Consider the following 17887-nt stretch of genomic DNA (forward strand, 5'->3'; position numbering starts at 1 on the left):
CATCTGTAGACTGTGCACCTCAGGGGCCAGACAGGCTGGGTTGAAATCCCGGGTTGTCACTTCCAGGCTGGTAACCGCGGGCGAGGCCCTCAAACCCTCCGTCCCCCTCTGCGAAAGGCAGAGGTACCGCCACCTGTCTCCTGGGCATCTTCCAAGGACCAGACAAGTGACTATGCGTGGGGCAGAGCCCCACACACACACGGTGGCCCTCGCCAACCACTCCCGGTGTTTCCCCTCCCACCTGCTCTTGCTACTGCTGCTCCCTGCTTCAGGCCACAAACAGGAATCGCTCAGCTCTTCCCCACGCACATTTCCCAGCAGCCGCCAGTGCTATCAGCTGTTTCCTGTTTCAATGCACCAGGGCGTCTCCATCTCCACGGCCGGCACCAGGCCACCCCTTTTGCTTCCAGACGTGCCTCCTTCAGTCCATTTCTTAGTGAGCAAGGGTGGCTTTCCTCCACGTCCTGTCTGACCACGTTATTCCCCCACTTTAAGCTTCTCTCAGTTGAATCCCAATGCCTCAAGGTGAAGTCAAAATACCCTGCACCCTGGTTCACAAGGCCATGCACGACCTTCCCCTTACTTCTTGCGTGTGCGTGTGCATGTGTGTACATACTGTGTTTTTCGGACTATAAGGCGCATCTCTCCTCCCCCGTTTGGGAGGAATAATGGTTGTTAATGCTGCTGTTGAGTTCTGTTTACATTTACATTGGTGAAATATTACATTATTAAATATTTTAGCACATTTTTTTGCTTCAAAAAAATTTCTGTTTTCCTCTTCTAAAACCTAGGTGTGTCTTATGGTCTGAAAAATATGGTAGGTGGTTTTTTTTTCAACTTCTCTCTAAGCTTTTCAAGCTACAGTAGCCTCGAGGGACTTTCGGCTGCTGAACGAGCCACGCTGGCGCCCACCAGGCTTTTTATTTGGTGTTCCTTGTGACTGGCCGACACCGGCACACTCTTCCGGGCTTACGCAGGCACTCCCTCAACGACCCCCCCGACATCGCTACCCCAAACACCACTCGACACTATCACTCTGTCCTAGGGCCCGATTCGCCGAACTGTGACGGGCACTTCATCCCCTGCCTCCCTGCTCTTACTTGTGTCTCAAGTCCCTGCTGCTTTCCTGAGCGCCCAGCAGTGCTGTGCACATCGCTGCACAACAAATGTGTTCATAGTGAGACAGCGCCCAACATTTTATCTCATTAATCACCCACCAGCTTGGGGAAAAGGGGGGATTGTGGAAAGCCCTATGAAAGCAGTGGAAATTAGCTTCTGAGCGTCCGAGTCACAAGAGAGAATCAACAGATGGAGATGCACAGAAGCAAATGGTTAAAAAAAAAGGGGGGCTCCCAAATGAGCCAGGCATCCACGGGAAACGGGCACTTGCCTGGCCTCCCTGCAGGCAGGGCTTCCGGAAGACGCCCTGGCTCTTCGCTGCACCTCTGCCCGGCTGGCGGCCACCCTGCAGATGCAGCCGGCTCACCGCTGCCTGCATCACAACACAACGGTCCCTGCCAAGGGGGGCGAAGGAGCCAAGCCCTTGGCGGTTTTCTAACCAGCCCAGCGAAAGCAGAATTCAGACCAAGAAATCAGACACACATATGTAAACTGGAAAGTTAGCTTTTCATCCACATTGGAGATGACTGTGGTGGCTTTTCAGTATCTTGGACTGGCATCAAGATTTTAAAATATATTCTTGTTGGGGGTTGAACTAAGTCCCACAGAAGGACATATTCAAGTCCAAAGCCCCAGAAACTGTCAGCATGACCTGATCTGGAAATAGGGTCCTTGCAGATGTAACCAGGTGAAGGCGAGGTTGTAATGGGTTAGGGTGGGCTCTCACCCAAAGACTGATGACTTTCTAGTAAGAGGAAAACTGACACAGACACAGGGGAGATGAGGCCACGTGAAGATGAGGTCGGAATCGGGAGTGATGCATCAGCGGGTGGAAGAACGCCACAGACCGCCGGTAACCACGGGAGGCTCGAGGGGCAAGAAGGGCGCTCCCCTGGAGCGTGTGGAGGGAGCGCGCCTGCGGGTCAGACCCCTGGCCCCCGGGGCTGCTGGTGTAAGCCACCCAGCTTGTGGCACTTTTTTACAGTAGCCCTAGAAAACGAACAAGCTCATTAAAAGTGTCTTCAGAAAAAAAAAGAAGTTAATTGGCTCTTTCCCTAGGCAGAGAGAACAGTCTCAGTGATTACACTGAATAAAAGATATTATCACAGCACATCCTTTAAGAACATTAATCTAGGCTCTTTCCAATTTTTATGTTATATTTTTTGAAGCTTAGCTTTAGTTCACAAGACAGCGGTTTCCTGTGAATAATGCCCTAGTCACTGACCGCATTAATATTTTATGCTGCCGTCTCCGTAGGTGCACAATAGTTTAGAGGACCTTTCCTACTCAGCACAGAGTCCAGCTGTGTAAAGGCAACCAGGGACAGAGCCCAACGAGACAGCAGCTGCCGAGTGAAACTGGCAGGAGAGTGTGTGTGCGTGTGCAAGCACAAGGCACTCCATGGAGACCACTGGCGGTGGTGGCTGGACCACAGCTGCACCTTCGTCTCTACACTTAAGCCGGGATGAGACAGCTCTTCCCAGGCTTCACCAAGTTCTCCGGCAGAGACACAACCCGTAGCTAACAGCACCACGACATGCAACCCCTGAGCAGACGTTGACAAGCATGAGGAAACACTGACACCCAGAGGCCCAGAGGGGTCCATTTCCAATTCTATGGTCACTTGTCTAATCTTTTAAATGCATCATCCTCCAATCTCATTCTCTGACACCTAAAGCACACGTCTTGTCCAGCCTCCAGGTGCCCCTGAGACAACCAGCACTGCAGATCTTTCTCGGTGTGAATGGCATTACTAGCCAGCAGCCATGAAAATAATTCAGAAGGCACAGTGAGTAAAAGACCTAAGGCACATCGCTATCGATCAGTCTCATGGCTTTTACCGTTTAGCAGCACGACGGTACTCCCCGCCCGAGAGAGGAAAACAGGGTTCTAGAGACAAGGCGTTGTTCTGGGGGCTCGCACGCACTGACAAGCTGCAAAAACAGGAGCAGCCAGAGTGCATAGGAAGAGCACCAGCTGCAGTGCCCCAGGCCTGCCACCCGCACCCGGGGACGGTGCGCAGAGCCCTGCAAGTGGAGGCGACCCACCTCCGCGCAGACGGGGTGGATCCCGATGGTGCTGTCCAGCTGCTGTTTGGTCAGGCCGCACTTGATCGCGGCTGCAAAGCCTTGCGTCACTTCTCCAGCGTTTGGACCCAGGACGTGGAAGCCCACAACACGTTCCTAAGATAGAAAATCAAGTAACACGGTTACATTGACATTTTTCCCCCCTTAAGGGCCTAGAGTATTTTCCCAGTCCATTCTAAAAACCTCATTGAGAAATGGCCAAAAACATAACACGTACTAATGCTTAATGCTGAAAGCTACTTAGGCTGAAGAGAACTCCAACACAGGCCCACACAGAGTGTGGGGCCACATGGAGCAAGAAGGAAGGGACAAGAGCTGGCCACGAGTGATGGTGAGGGAACATTAAAAGCAAAACTGTCTGCAACTCCAGAAGCATCACAATGTTCTGAGAAACGTTTTCAAGGGCAACTGTGTCCTCACCTCCTCTACCTGGTTGTTTCAAACTTCCAGATACCCTGTCTGTGACAGCGGAAACATTTAAGGGCACTCAATCAAATCAAAAGTCATTTTAACTCAGGTTCTGGGGACAGATGAAACTTACACCCCTTCCCATCTGAAAACGTTTTTGAAAGCAATAGAACAATGTTTGGCAACTCTGAAATACCTGTGTAGAAATTATTTTCGATAAATTCTAAGTCTCAGACTCGGGAAAAACTCTGCCAAGAGCAGAGAAATCCGTTGCACTGTTCAGATTTTCAGAGCCAGCTCTGACCGAGCTAGCCTGTCTAGTGCCCAGTCTTTTTTGTTTCGTCGTTATTTTTAGATGGTCAATGACTTCATCGGTCCCCTGTCATACACACACAGAGTTCTCAAGCTGTCCCTCCGGTCCCTTCGCTCAGCACGTTTAACCGCCTGTCCACTACGTGCGGGGCTCTGTGCTGTGAAGCAGAGGGGGGACCTGGCACGCCACCTCGAACCCTGCCCTGCGTGCCTGTGCTCCCAGAGACTGACGGGTAAAACGGTAAAGGAACACAAGGTGCGTCCTGTGACCAAATCAGAGCCACGTACTAAAAGCAAAATGAAGTCAGTTGAGAGGATTAAATGAGAACTGTACTTACATTGTCTTTCATATTGCAGACTATTTTTGCGTAGCATTTGTTGCTGTCTCTTGATGGAACCGTCCATTCCAATGGCCAAAAGTAACTGTGGTAAACCTACGAAGATAAGAGCACAGTCAGACCCACCATCTCCAGAAGCACATCTGTCAAACACTGGCTGTGGCACAAAGACAGTGGAGGCTCTTTGGTGACTAGACTTTTGTTGTGGACCCCTCTGCCTGGTCTCAGGAATTATAACTACCCCCGGGGCCAAGGATGAGTGAGCGACCTTCGGAATGCGAGCCACAGGAGAAAAAGCTGGTCTCTGGGAGCAAATGCTGTCTCATTTTCCTCCCTGCCCCCAAGTGCATGGTTGGAAGTCCATGATGGGTAAGCATCCTCAGAGAGAGAGGGGCAACCTAAGCCAAACTCAATCACCTGGGAGGCCATCATGTAAGGACTTGGGGGGCTGCAACAAAGAGCGTGCAAGAGACCTGTGCCCCCTGCTATGTGACATAGCCCGAGTCCCCAGGTCCTCTGGGAGAAGTGCTTCCTGGCTCTAATCCCCTTAAGCCTGAATACCTGATGGGGAGGGGTGCAGCTCCTTGCCTTGCCAGAGTGGAGCCCGGGGAAAAATCTGGCATCACAAAGAATTCCTGAAAAACCTGTGAAACCTGCTCTGCTATGAATGCTTTCATTCATATGTTAAGGGTCCGAGCAGGAAACCTTAAAGTTTCTGCAAACTCCCTTCCTGATAGACTCTGACTCAGACTAAGCCCTCAGATTTCTTTGAAATATTATCTACTGTTTAATCCTTGCCCTGCTATATTCCTGTGTATTACAACCCAATTAAAGCCCCTGGAGGAAGGGGCTCGAGGCCCTTCCCTTTTGAGGGACCGGCCACCTCCCCTCCCCAAGCAGATCATGTCTTGGTAGTGTTTACTTTCATCCGTGGCGGTCGGGGGGACTTGCGGGAAAAGTCAGCCCCACAGACTTTCATTAAACAATAACATTCATACAGAAACAGACTCAGGGATGCAGAGAACAAACCAATGGTTAGGGAGGCATTCAGGAGCTGGTGACAAAGATGGAGGGACTGAGGAGCACAGACGGGTGGTTACAGAACAGTCCTGGGGGTGGAAAGTGCAGCACAGGAAGTGTCCACAGTGTGCACATCAGACTTGGGGGAATCATTCTGTGAATTATGTAATTGTCTAGCCACTATGCTGTACACCAGAAACTAATATAAAACAATAATGAATGCCAACTGTAACTGAAAACTAAAATTTTAAAAACCACCACACAAACACCAGTCAAATTCATGGAATACGTAGGAATCCAGTCAGAAAGCAGATGACTGTAAACCCCTGTTGCTACATGCTCATCCCTTAACTACACGTCGGGCTGTGAAGAGGAGATCCTAAGTAATAGCCACAGGCAGCAGGGGAAGAGAAAGGAGCCCTGTCATCACTTGCTGTCGTGCATTAACATAAGGATTAAGAAATTACGAAAACCAACACTATCTTGTTACCAGAGAGGAATGACCACTTTGGGCAGGAAAGTAGTAAAGTACCAGCAACAATGACAGCAATTGCTTAGTCATCTTGCTTATTAACACTTCCAAAGACATCTCCTCCTTTGGCACCATTCACGGAGAGTACTGAAGGGGGGCAGAGAAGGAGGGGGGAGGACGGGCCAGTGGAAGGGCACAGAGAGCCTCCCCGAGGCCTCACAAACTTAAGTTCTGCAGGACTAAAGGGATTTATTTTCTCCAACTGCTGGCCTCAATTCCAAACATAGTGTATATGGTTGGCTGCCTTTTAAAAACATACTGATTATGTAGACATTATAATAAGTGTTCTTTACAGTATAAAATAATATGAACTTTTCTTAAAATATGGGTTACTAAACTGAATGATAGTATCATAGTTATTACAATTATACAAAAACAGATTTAAAAAATTACACTCAATTACTAACAATTATTGTTACAAATATAACTCTATGAGTAATTGTTTACTTCCCTTACATTTTTCAAAATTTCAACTCTTACAATAAAAAATGCAAATTTTAATAAAACAAAGCCCAAAGGTGGTCTGTCAAGACATGGAATATATAGTAAGAAACTTACAATTTAAATACTTCTTGATAGAAATCTATTCTCAGAAAATAATCAGAGAAACAGATAAGGGATAATGAAGAAACTCATCATTCTATTACTCGTGAAAAACTGTAAACAGCCTAATAAAGAACAGTATAACAAATTATTATAGAGCACCCCGGAAAGGATATTACACAAGTCATTTTAAAAATGGTGTATTGAGGGGGAAATGCTTATGACCTAATATTAACTGTACAGCAGGACTGAAAACTGCACATAACTTAATCACACTTTTACAACCATTTAAGGCATACGCACCTACATAAAATTATACATCATATAATATATAGAAATACACAAAACTATTTAGAGACAAGAATATGCCAAAATATTAATTAGCAACTATCACTTCATGAATTAAAATTTCCTTTTTGATATTTTCTTAATTTTTCAAACTTCCTATAATGAGGTTTATTATTTTTAGAATCAAGAAAAGTGAATAATGTGTTAATAACAGACCAAGCCATTACATGCCACTACCAATGTATATAATAAAGACAAAGACTGGTAAGAGATTTAAAATAAACTCGCATCCTAAAACCTGGTCTTTCAGAGGGCTCTACTAAAACCTTTCCCCCAAATGATTTAAAAAGCAGCAGTCATGTTGTGTAGCATTATTTGTATATATGAAAATAACGTACTTTATGTGCATTTTCCTTAATTAGATAATAAAAGGTAAGTGGTACAGTTAATATAAATTAGATGATAATGGGAGAGGGGAAAATACCTAAATGAACAGTAGAAATGTAATTAACTTTAATTTTTTTCTTTGTAGTTTCCCCTATTTTTCTTACTTCTAACGATATTTTCATTTAAAAAACTAAACCAGTAAAAGTGGTTCTAAAAAGTAGTATTATTGGGTCCACTGATGAAATAGAAAAATGAAAGGTAGATCAGATAAATATATTATATAAATATAATATATTAAGTTTCCTAAACATGATAACTATCCTGTGGTTTTATAAGAAAACGTCCTTGTTCATAGGAAATACATACTGAAATATTTAAGAGTAAATGGGCATTCAACTTACTTGCAACTGGTTCAGGAAAAAAATACACACAGATACCAAGAAACAGAGAGAGACTATGAAGTGTAAAAAACAAATGGGCAAGTGTTAATAACACATCAAGCTGGATATGGGGTGTACAAAAGTTCTCAGTACTATTTTTGTCCTTTTCTGTGCGCGTGAAATGATTTTTAATTTTGAAAAGCCAGTGGTAGTAACTTAACACAAGGGTAAAGAGAACTCACCTCTATATTTTCTTCCCCAAATTTCTCCACAGCTTTCTCTTCAGAGAGGCCACAAGCGCCATATTCCAAAGGAGTGAACACAGTGGTGGGAACGTTCTCATAGTCGCACTGTGTCAAAACAGACAAGAGTTCAGAGAAGAGAAACTGTAACTCAGGAGGGATTCACCATTAGGGGAGGAAAGCAGACCAATAAATTTCCACCCCAAGTACGGGAAGTCACAGTCCCAGATGGAAATGTGCTACGCAAGAACCGTGAACTAACGCGAGGAAGTTTCAGCAGAGGTTTGAAGTCACGAAGAAACGATTCACGTGATGTTAACTACAGCGTCGCACTTGCTCTCCTTTTAATAAAGCAGCCGAAAGTAATACGAGTGTACCCAAAGCTGCCGGTCCCGTTATTAGGGACAGAAACCAACAGATGTCTGAAAAATTCATTAGGTAATACATGTTAAGAGTCATAAAAATATTTTATAACTTCTGGCCCCCTGATCTCACTCTTAGACATCTATAATAACTTAATGTATAAGAAGAGCGGCACGCATTAACTGCGCAGTGCTATTGTTCTCCTCGATAGTAGCAATACTGGAGTAGCTTTAAAATGCAATAAGGAAGTGGTTCTACAGTATATACACGCAGGATAATATTATGCAGCTGTTGAAATGAAATGAAAACCATAAAAACACAAAAGTTAATGATTGTATTTCCAAAGCCTATTTTATGTAAACAGGCACAGATGACAAAGGGATGCTGAAGTCCAAGAGGTTGTAAAACGCTGTATTAAGCAAATAAATAGGATTCTCAACCGCCAGATTTCTCAGAGCCCTTCATATTCTGATGTAAGTTGTGAAAACTGTTATTATGTAAATGCAAAGTATGTCTGTAAATGCTATTTGGCAAAAACCTACCCAGGCACATTTGCCCATAGAGGGGGGTTATTCTGCATATAAAATATGAGAAACTGAATTCTCACTCTCTAGAACAGTAGGGTGAGATCCTTAAATGTGCCTCCCTCTAGAAATAGTAAATATAATCGCTTCCCTCTGAGAACATAAACCTTTGGAATTCTGATCAAAAGTAAAGGTGGACATCCGCTTACAGCCATAATGGTGTATCAGGGGCCAGATTTACCTCCCTGCTTTAAACAACTAGGAAACCGGACAAGTATGACGCCGCAACACCTTTTAAACACTGGACAACAGCTACAGGGCAGAAGCTGCATAAGGAGAACTCTTGAGATCGGCAGTGAGGTCCTCCAGAGGTTTGGGCTGAGTTCTCCAAATGTGCCAGAGGAGAGTACTCAAGGATGGGGGGAGAGCCACTGGAGAGCAGTGGGCCCCCAACGACCAGAGCTCTAATGGGACTGGAAGTGCTTCCTGTTCCCACGGCCAGTGTAGAAAGAATTCGTCATGTCACGTAAGAGGCCTCCAAAGGGCATCAATTTAGCAGCGAAACTAAATTGTTTCTAGATGACAGGTTGCTGCTGCCAGACCCGAAAGAAGCTCAGAAGTAAGTTACAAAGGGATAAAACTAATCCTAGGTAACGTAAAAGGCTGTCAGAACAAAGTCCAACACTGTACAAAGCAACTCCACAAAAGCCAGCACTGAACAATGTGAAATGTACAGTATCTGCATCCATCCTGCAGTACCCCGAGCGTGCGAGGAACAGGCGAACCAATGCCATAACAAAAATCAACTAACAGAAACAGACACTGAAAAAGAGAGGATGGAATTAGCAGAGGACATTAAAAGAGCTATTATAAATATGTTCTGTTCATTCAACAAGGTAAAGGAAAACCACCTGCTGAAGAAAAAAACCAGGAAAACTTATTTTAAGTAAATGAAAAAAAAATGTAAAGCATCAACTACACAAACTGGGATTAACACCCCGAGACAGTACAGAAGAAAGAAAAAAATCAGTGAACTTGAAGACACTGCAATAGGTTCGTTCTCTAAGAAAATGAGCACTGAGATGGGGCGGGGCCGGGTGGAGGGTGGGGAGGGGACACAGGAGCGAAGCATCAGAGACCCATGGGGCAGTACTGAGTGAACCAACATTCATTAATTGGAAGCTAAGGGAAAATTAAAAAAGGGGAAGACAGAAAAAAATAACTGAATGACTGAAAATTTTCCACATTTGATGAAAACTATAAACAGATAAATCCAAGAGTCTTGGACAAACCACAAGCAGAATAATTATAAAGAAAAGCATACCAAGGCATGCAATAATCAAATTGCTACAAAATAATTTTAAAATCTTAAGAGAAACATAGAAAGTTCAATTTCTTCACAATCTATGCAACCACAAGACAATAGGTAAATTATTAAAATATTTAAACTGACACCATATATCTAGAAGTTTATATTCACTAAAAATATCTTCCAAAAATAAACTTATTTTTCAGCCGTGGGCAGCCCTCTCCACGCCCCACTGCACGGTTGTTTCTCCCCTGTGTGTTCTCCGAGTCCTGGAGTTTCCTTCCGCCCTTTTCATCCCTCCCTCTCCTTCCCTCCTTTCTTAGAATTTTAGATATGATTCACATACCATAAAATTCTCCTCCTCAAAGTTTCCAGGTCAATGGTTTTTTTGTATAGTCACAAAGTTATGCAACTATTATCCCAATATAATCCAGAAAATTCCACCATCCACAAAAGAAACTCTACACCCATCAGCAGTCATTCTCCACTCTCCACCCTCACCCCTGACACCTCAGTTAAAATAAACTTTTTAAAAATGAAAACAAAAGCCAAAGAAATCACCATGAGCAGACATGCATTTAATAACTGGTCTCGTGAAACATACCTAAGAGTTTCAACTTCCTACACTGACTTTTAAAAACCACATTAAAATATTAATATAACACATTCAACATTCTAGGAGCTGAAGACACATTTTTAGAAACGACAGGGAAATGAAGCCTGAATATTGGTGTAAGCAGCTCCGCACGCCGACATTATTACCTAGATCCCCACGCCCTTCCGCACAGCCTCCACCGGTGCCACGAAAAGATTCCTTAACTTGGTAAAATAAAGTTGATAGAAAATGCAACTATTATGAGTATATGAAACACGACAGTGCTGAAATGTGTTTAATCAAGCTCATTTTATTCTTAGTGTGATTCCGAGAGTGACAATTTTCTTACTAAAGTCACAAAGGCACAGTGTCCTACACTATGTCATTTGGAACTCAGCTAAGGAAGCACATCTCGGATGCCATCATCAAAATAACTAGATTAATCAGGGCCTGGAAAGCTTCCCAACTGTCCCCAGACAGAGAACTGGGAGCGTCACTGAAAACAGTGTTGCAGTGGGTGGCAGCCACGACTCTCACCTTGACAGTGGAGCCCGCATACAGCCTCTGAGCCAGCAACCTGCCTGCCTGGATTGCCACTGGGGTGAGCTCCGGCTTCCCCTCCAGGATGTCGCCGATGGCATAAATGTAAGGCACGTTGGTCTGCTCTTCATCCGTGACAGGTATTTTTCCAGTCCTGCAAATCCATTCCGTTAAAAATCATCATTAATTACCATTATTAATTAAGCAGAACAAAATCCCCCTTTATCCCCAAGAAGCCCCAAACTGTGACTCTGGCTGAGGCAACGTTCTAATGTATTACCCAAACAAAACAACTCAGAGGACATGAAAGCTTAGAGATAATTCTCCCTGCTGTTTTGAAAATTAAAGGAATAAGAAAACTATTAAGAAACACTGGGATGGGAAAGCTGAAACATAGTGATTAAGAATAAGGATTCTAAATTGTAATAATCAGGTCTGTTTGTTATTACCTCTGTGATCTTGGGAGAGCTATTTACCATCCCTAAGCCTAATTTCCCCACCTACAAATGGGAATAATGATAACGGGAATGGCAGTAAGAAGAAGAAGGATTCCCTCACCTATTATTGTAAGGGGCTGTGAGGACTGAGAATCCCTGTAAAACATTCAGCACGAGAGTCCATGACTCACAGTAGGTACAGAATAAATGTCAGCTACTGACGTATGAAATCTAAACCCTAGAACCAACTGGAAACAGGCTAGCAGGTTATGAAGGAAAAGGAAGAAAAAATAATCCTCACGGAAAGACTAGACACTCTTCTCCTGAATAAGTGATCCCTGCAAGGACTGGCGGCTCTCCACGACTCCGGGGGGGGGGGCTTGCCGCCCACACCACGTGCCTTTACTGGCTGTGAGAAAGGTGATACCGGGGAACACCCCGTGCTGCCCCCACAGTAGATGCCAGAGTCTCAGTCGTCCAGGGCAGGGGTACAGTCCAGAGGACTTTAACTTTTAAAGCACTGGAAGAAATCAAAGTTTTCATACTTGCAACTGTCAATAGAAATGTGACCACTCTAGTGGTCCTAAAACTGGGTAGCTTTAAATGTGGCCCAAAAAAGCGCAGGCCCACAATTCACCGGGGGCTGCATCTCTCTGTACACATTAAAGAAACAGAAAGCGAGCCACTGCGGCGCTCATTTAGATTCTGCAAAGAAAAAAAATGAAAGTAAAGCAAAAAAAAAAAATTACTGTGAATGGCAACAGATTTTTTCTGAGCTTAAAAAGGGAATTCTCTATGATAAAAAGAACTTAAAAAATCTAAAACTTCAGTACTACTCAATATTAGAAGTACCTAAAATAGTATTTAGTAAGATATAAGAAAGACTTTGTTCTTACTTTTCATTTATCTTTACCCCCACGGCTTCCAAGCCAATTTTTCTTGTGCAAGAATCTCTTCCTATTGCCAGTAATACCTGAAAAATAAATATACAGTAACTATTAACAAAAGTCTTTATGTGAGTCATTTAATCATTATTTTTTCTGTTTATTAAGCCAATCTGATTCATCCATAACTGGAAAGAAATATCGCATTAAGAAAGTGATGCAAGAATTTAAACCATTACAATCTTTAGAAAATATCCTTCAAATGTGATATAGCAGAAATCCTTATCCATTTCTTATTAAGAAAAAGGGAGTTTCAAGCCAGGTGGTGAAAGACAAATACCACATGATCTCACCTTTAATAGGAATCTAATCAACAAAAGAAACAAATAAGCAAAATATAACCAGAGACACTGAAATTGAGAACAGGCTGACAGTGACCAGAAGGGAGAGGGGAGGGATTTGAAGGAACTCGTATAAAGGACGTATGGACAATAACAACAGGGCGGGGGGGGGGGGGGGGGGGCTGGGCTACGGTGGAGACAGGAGGGAGGTGGGGAGGGCGGGCTGGGATGGGGGTAAAGAGCAGAAAACTGTACTTGAACAATTAAAATTTTTAAAAAAAGAAAGAAAACAATCCTATTTAATATAGAAAAAAAAGAAAAAAGGAGTTAACAAATCCTTAATAAATCCACACAAGGTTAAAGACAAAGCACAGCATATGAATGAATTCAGCTGTTTTAAATATTAAGAGTGGTGGGCTGGGGAATTAAAAGGGAAGAACACGGGACAGAGAAATTCTAGCTGATTTAAAAATGCTGATGCTTTTTCACAGCCATTTGAGAAACAATATTTTAAGTTCACAGTGAAGAAATCTGAAGCTATCCTTGTACAACAAATTACAATGTCACCAATTAGAATGGGAACAGAACCGATGACCTTGCAAACAGCCATTTTTAAGCACCCGGAAAATGTCCCGTGAGCACACTACTTGCTCTGTAGTGACGTACAGACCTGGGTCCCTTCCTTACCGTATTGTACTCTCCTTCGATGACTTCGTCACTGTTGGTGGACTGAGCTACCACCCTGAGTCGGCCTGGTGTCCCTGCTTCAATTTGTTCAACCTACAAGAGTGATAAACTTTTTACTCCACAACAAACACCTGTATCAAGGTGGATAGTTATGTCCTCCCTTTCTACCTGGTTAATCCAAAGTTAAAACACAAGATCTGGCTTCCAAGGTCTTTCAAGTCCCATCTCCCTCACCTTAGCATCATTAGGATGCTGTCATTCTCTTATTATCCCCTTTTCTTGTTGCTTACTGTTCTTCAGCAGAAGTCAGAGGAAAAAGGAAAAGGGAAGGGCCTGAGGAAGCAGACTATACATAATCCCCCAAATCAAACCAATGACTCACTGTCTGGTAAGTCACCCAGAACCACTAATCCCCTGTAGAGACAAAACTGGCAGAACTGTATTCAATCCAGGTCATTCTCACCCCACACTCCACCCACATTAAGAGATTCATGGTCAACGCAATGAAACTACCTTAACCCATAGAGCTATCATTCATTCATTCATTTATTTATAGAGAGGGGAAGGGAAGGAGAAAGAAAGGGAGAGAATCATCAATGTGTGGTTGCCTCTCACATGCCTCCCCACTGGGAACCTGACCTGGCCTGCAACCCACACATGTGCCCTGACTGGGAATCAAACCCGTGACCCTTTGGTTTGTAGGCCTGTGTTCAACCCACTGAGCTATACCAGCCAGACCCACAGAGCAATTTTTAAAACAATAGCTAAAATTCCTTAACTATAATGAAATGGTCACATCCTTATCTGCATGAAAGGAATCTATTAATCTGAGATACAAGAAATGTTTGATTCTGTCAGTCTTATCTTTCAAACATTTGTAGTAGTTAACAAGTCCCAGTACAGTTTGGCATATTATTTGGTCTATTCAAAAGAAGATTAAATCAGCAAAAAAGGGCAGCCCACATAACAAAATTAGGTAATTATTTTCAAGGAAGCCAGAATAATAAAATATATCTACTAACTAGACTGTAAAATAATTTTAAATCAGCCTAGTCTTGAATTCTTATTTATATCACTGGTATATATGAAGAAACAATATATACAACAGACCAAAGAAATAAAGGAATGCATAAAGTGAAGCATTAAACAAAAGAGAAGCAAAGGCAAAAAAACAGAAAAGGAAATTAAATTATTACTCTTCAAATAAGAACAAAGCTATTTAGGTGGTAGGTGTACAAGTTTATACACCAATATCACAAAACTGAGAAACGGCAGCATTCCTAACGGTTTATAATACCGAGAGGATGCTTCTATCACGCGCACGACTCTCTTTCCTGATTTTTAACCTTAGTATAGAATCAACAAACTTATGGGCAATTCCACTTACTTTTATTGGTACAAACTGTCTTATAAACTTGACACCATGTTCCTCCATATATTCACCAATTTTGTTGGCCATGTCCTGGTCAAATCCTCTAAGGAGAATGGACCGTACCATAACGGTGACATCTAGACCAATGCCAGCGAGAAATCCAGCACATTCCAAAGCGACATAGGACGCACCGACCACCAGGGTCTTCCCCGGGCAATAAGGCAAGGAGAAGAGATCATCACTGAAAAGAAATTTTTATAAAAAAAAGAAACAGAAAAATGTTCATATGTGAATCATGACCAAATCAAAGTAAATATTTCTACTTTCTTTATTATAAACAAGACACTTTCGAGACTTAAAACATTTAATTGGTGACACACATAATATACAAGAAGTTTTTACGAGGTCTTAGACGCCACCTTCTTGCCACCCAGTTGCCTGGGGAGAAGCTCGAGCTGCCCTGGCCGAGCACAGCACGCCGTCTAACTTCTGACAGTGCCCGACTCACAGCCCAAACCACGCTGACCTGTCTGGGCAAGTTCTCCACTCACGTGTTTAGTATCATGTACTTGAAAACCCAAATCCTCAGCCCACCACTCAGCTCTCTCTGAGGGGGAAAATCTGTTACTTCTCATGTGGAATGCCAATTACCAAGAGTGGGGAGAAGGGTGGGAATGAACTCGACATACTATCTTTGTAATATAAAAGCCAACTAGAAAAAGTAAAATCTGTAACTTCCGGCCAAGATGGAGGGGTAGGTAGACACACTGTGCCTCCTCGCACAACCAAAATAAGGACAAAAATTTAGAAACAAAAAAAAAAACCAACCAGAACTGACAGAAAACTGAACTGTACAGAAGTCTTGACAACCAAGGAGTTAAAATAGACACATTCATCCAGACCAGTCACAACCCAGCTACTGGGCTGACCCGCCCTGGTGGACACCTAAGGCTCCACTCGTCACTACGTAACAGGCACAAGACCCCCCTACCAGAAAAAGGGGGGGGGCATACAGAAGAACAGATCAAAGCTCCAGAAAAAATACAACTAAGTGACCAAGAGATAGCCAACCTATCAGAGACGCACAGTTCAAAGCACTGGTGATCAGGATGCTCACAGAACTGGTTGAATTTCATTGCAAATTAGATGAAAAAAATGAAGGCTACACTTAGTGAAATGAAGGAAAATGTACAGGCAATCAATAGTGACGAGAAGAAAACTGGAATTCAAATCAATGGAGTGGATCAGAAGAAAGAAAGAAACAACCAAACAGAAAAAAATGAAGAAACAAGAATTCAAAAAAATGAGGAGAGGCTTGGGAACCTCCAGGACATCTTTAACTGTTCCAACATCCGAATTATAGGGGTACCAGAGAAGGAAGAGTAACAAGTAGAAAAATTATTTGAACAAATAATAAAGGAGAACTTCCCCAATCTGGCAAGGGTAATAGACTTCCAGGGAGTCCAGGAAGCTCAGAGAGTCCCAAAGAAGGCAGACCAGACCCAAGGAGGAACACACCGAGGTACATCATAATTATATTAGCCAAAATTAAAATGAAGGAGAGAATTCTAGAAGCAGCAAGAAAAAGGAGATAGTCACCTAGCTCCAAAAGAGTTCCCATCAGACTGTCAGCTGATTTCTCAAAAGAGACCTTACAGGCAAGAAGGGGCTGGAAAGAGGTATTCCAAGTCATGAAATCCAAAGACCTACAACCAAGATTGATCTATCCAGCAAAGCTTTCATTTAGAATGGAAGGACAGATAAAGTGCTTCTCAGATAAGATCAAATTCAAGGAGTTCATCATCACCAAGCCCTTATTATATGAAATGTTAGAGGGACTTATCTAAGAAAAAAAGATACATGTACAGTAAGAAAAAACATGTACAGTAAAATGACAGCAAACTCACAATTATTAACAACCACACCTAAAACAAAAACAAACTAAGCAAACAACTAGAACAGGAACAGAACCACAGAAATGGAGATCACATGGAGGGTTAGCAACTGGGGAGTGGGAGGAGGAGAGAGGGAAAAAAGGTTCAGTGAATAAGAAGCATGGAAGGTAGGTAGAAAATAGGGGGAGGGCAAGAACAGTATGGGAAATGCAGAAGCTAAAGAACTTATGACACATGGACATGAAATAAGGGGGTAGAATGTGGGTGGAAGAGGGTGCGCAGGGTGGAGGGGAATGAAGGAGGGAAAATGGGACAACTGTAATAGCATAATCAATAAAATATATTTTTTAAAAAGTAAAATCTAATAAATAAATAAAATAAAAATAAAATCTGACAAAATCTTCTGGTCAAGTGAAGACTATGGGTGACATGAATGGTATCACAAAAGCACTGTTAGAAAATGAAAAATTTAAAATACGAGAAAGGAGCCTATTCAAGATCACAAAGACAACAGCTACCATCTGAGCTGCCCTGTTTGAGGCACAAAGGAAAAAAATATTTCCCTCCTCCCCTGAGAAAAGAGTAATTTATAACACAATCAGGAAATCCTGGAGAAAAGGCATCCAAGAGGACATATTGATCAACAATCTGTCTTCATGTCTTCATAATTTTAAACATCTGAAAAACTGTCACCAGTACTATCACTTCATGCACTAAAATAAATCTCTAGCAAAACCTTCCTGCCTGACTCAGTTATTTCAGGAGGTCCGTCTCCCCTGATGCTGTGACCATTCGGACAACAGTGAATGGGGCCCGGGGTTTCATAAACCTAAATGGTCTGCCGTCCTCCAACGCTTTCCGTGTCCACACTGCAGGTGTAAAGGGTGAGGTAACAGATGATCCTAGTTTTGCAAAAAGTACGCACGTACATGTCTATCATTTATAAAATGTTTGTGATTATTCATCTGTTTTTTGTTTTGTTTTGTTTTAATCCCCATCCAAGGATATGTTTATCAACTTTAGAGAAAGAAGGAGAAAGATTGATGTGAGAGAGGAACCTGGGATCAAACACACAACCCAGGTATGTATCCTGATCAGAAACCAGGCCTGCGACCTGGGCCTACTGGAAACACTCCGACCACCTGAGCCACCCAGCCAGGGCTCCATCTCATTTTACATCACACGTTTATAAAATATACTCACACAAATGTAACTTTCAACATAAGCATATATCTGTATGTCAGTCGTGATGTAAACTCTGGATGGTCAGATGACCAATGTTTA

The 17887-nt window shown here is 42.8% G+C and overlaps 1 protein-coding gene across 1 annotated transcript in view; it reads right to left on the reverse strand.

The window, feature by feature from the left end:
• The window catches only part of TXNRD1 (thioredoxin reductase 1), a 51323-nt gene that overhangs the window by 8668 nt on the left and 24768 nt on the right, over window positions 1-17887 (reverse strand). The window contains exons 8-14 of the mRNA XM_053661591.1: window positions 14724-14949; window positions 13337-13429; window positions 12321-12397; window positions 10985-11141; window positions 7657-7764; window positions 4265-4360; window positions 3168-3302 (exon numbers count right to left, since the gene is read on the reverse strand). Of these exons, the coding sequence (XP_053517566.1) occupies window positions 3168-3302; window positions 4265-4360; window positions 7657-7764; window positions 10985-11141; window positions 12321-12397; window positions 13337-13429; window positions 14724-14949 (892 nt within the window). The remainder of the gene's footprint in view (window positions 1-3167; window positions 3303-4264; window positions 4361-7656; window positions 7765-10984; window positions 11142-12320; window positions 12398-13336; window positions 13430-14723; window positions 14950-17887) is intronic.

The sequence above is a fragment of the Artibeus jamaicensis genome, unplaced genomic scaffold (genome assembly GCF_021234435.1).
Source record: "Artibeus jamaicensis isolate MK-2021 breed Jamaican fruit bat unplaced genomic scaffold, CSHL_Jam_final contig_233, whole genome shotgun sequence".
Classification (NCBI taxonomy): Eukaryota; Metazoa; Chordata; class Mammalia; order Chiroptera; family Phyllostomidae; genus Artibeus; species Artibeus jamaicensis.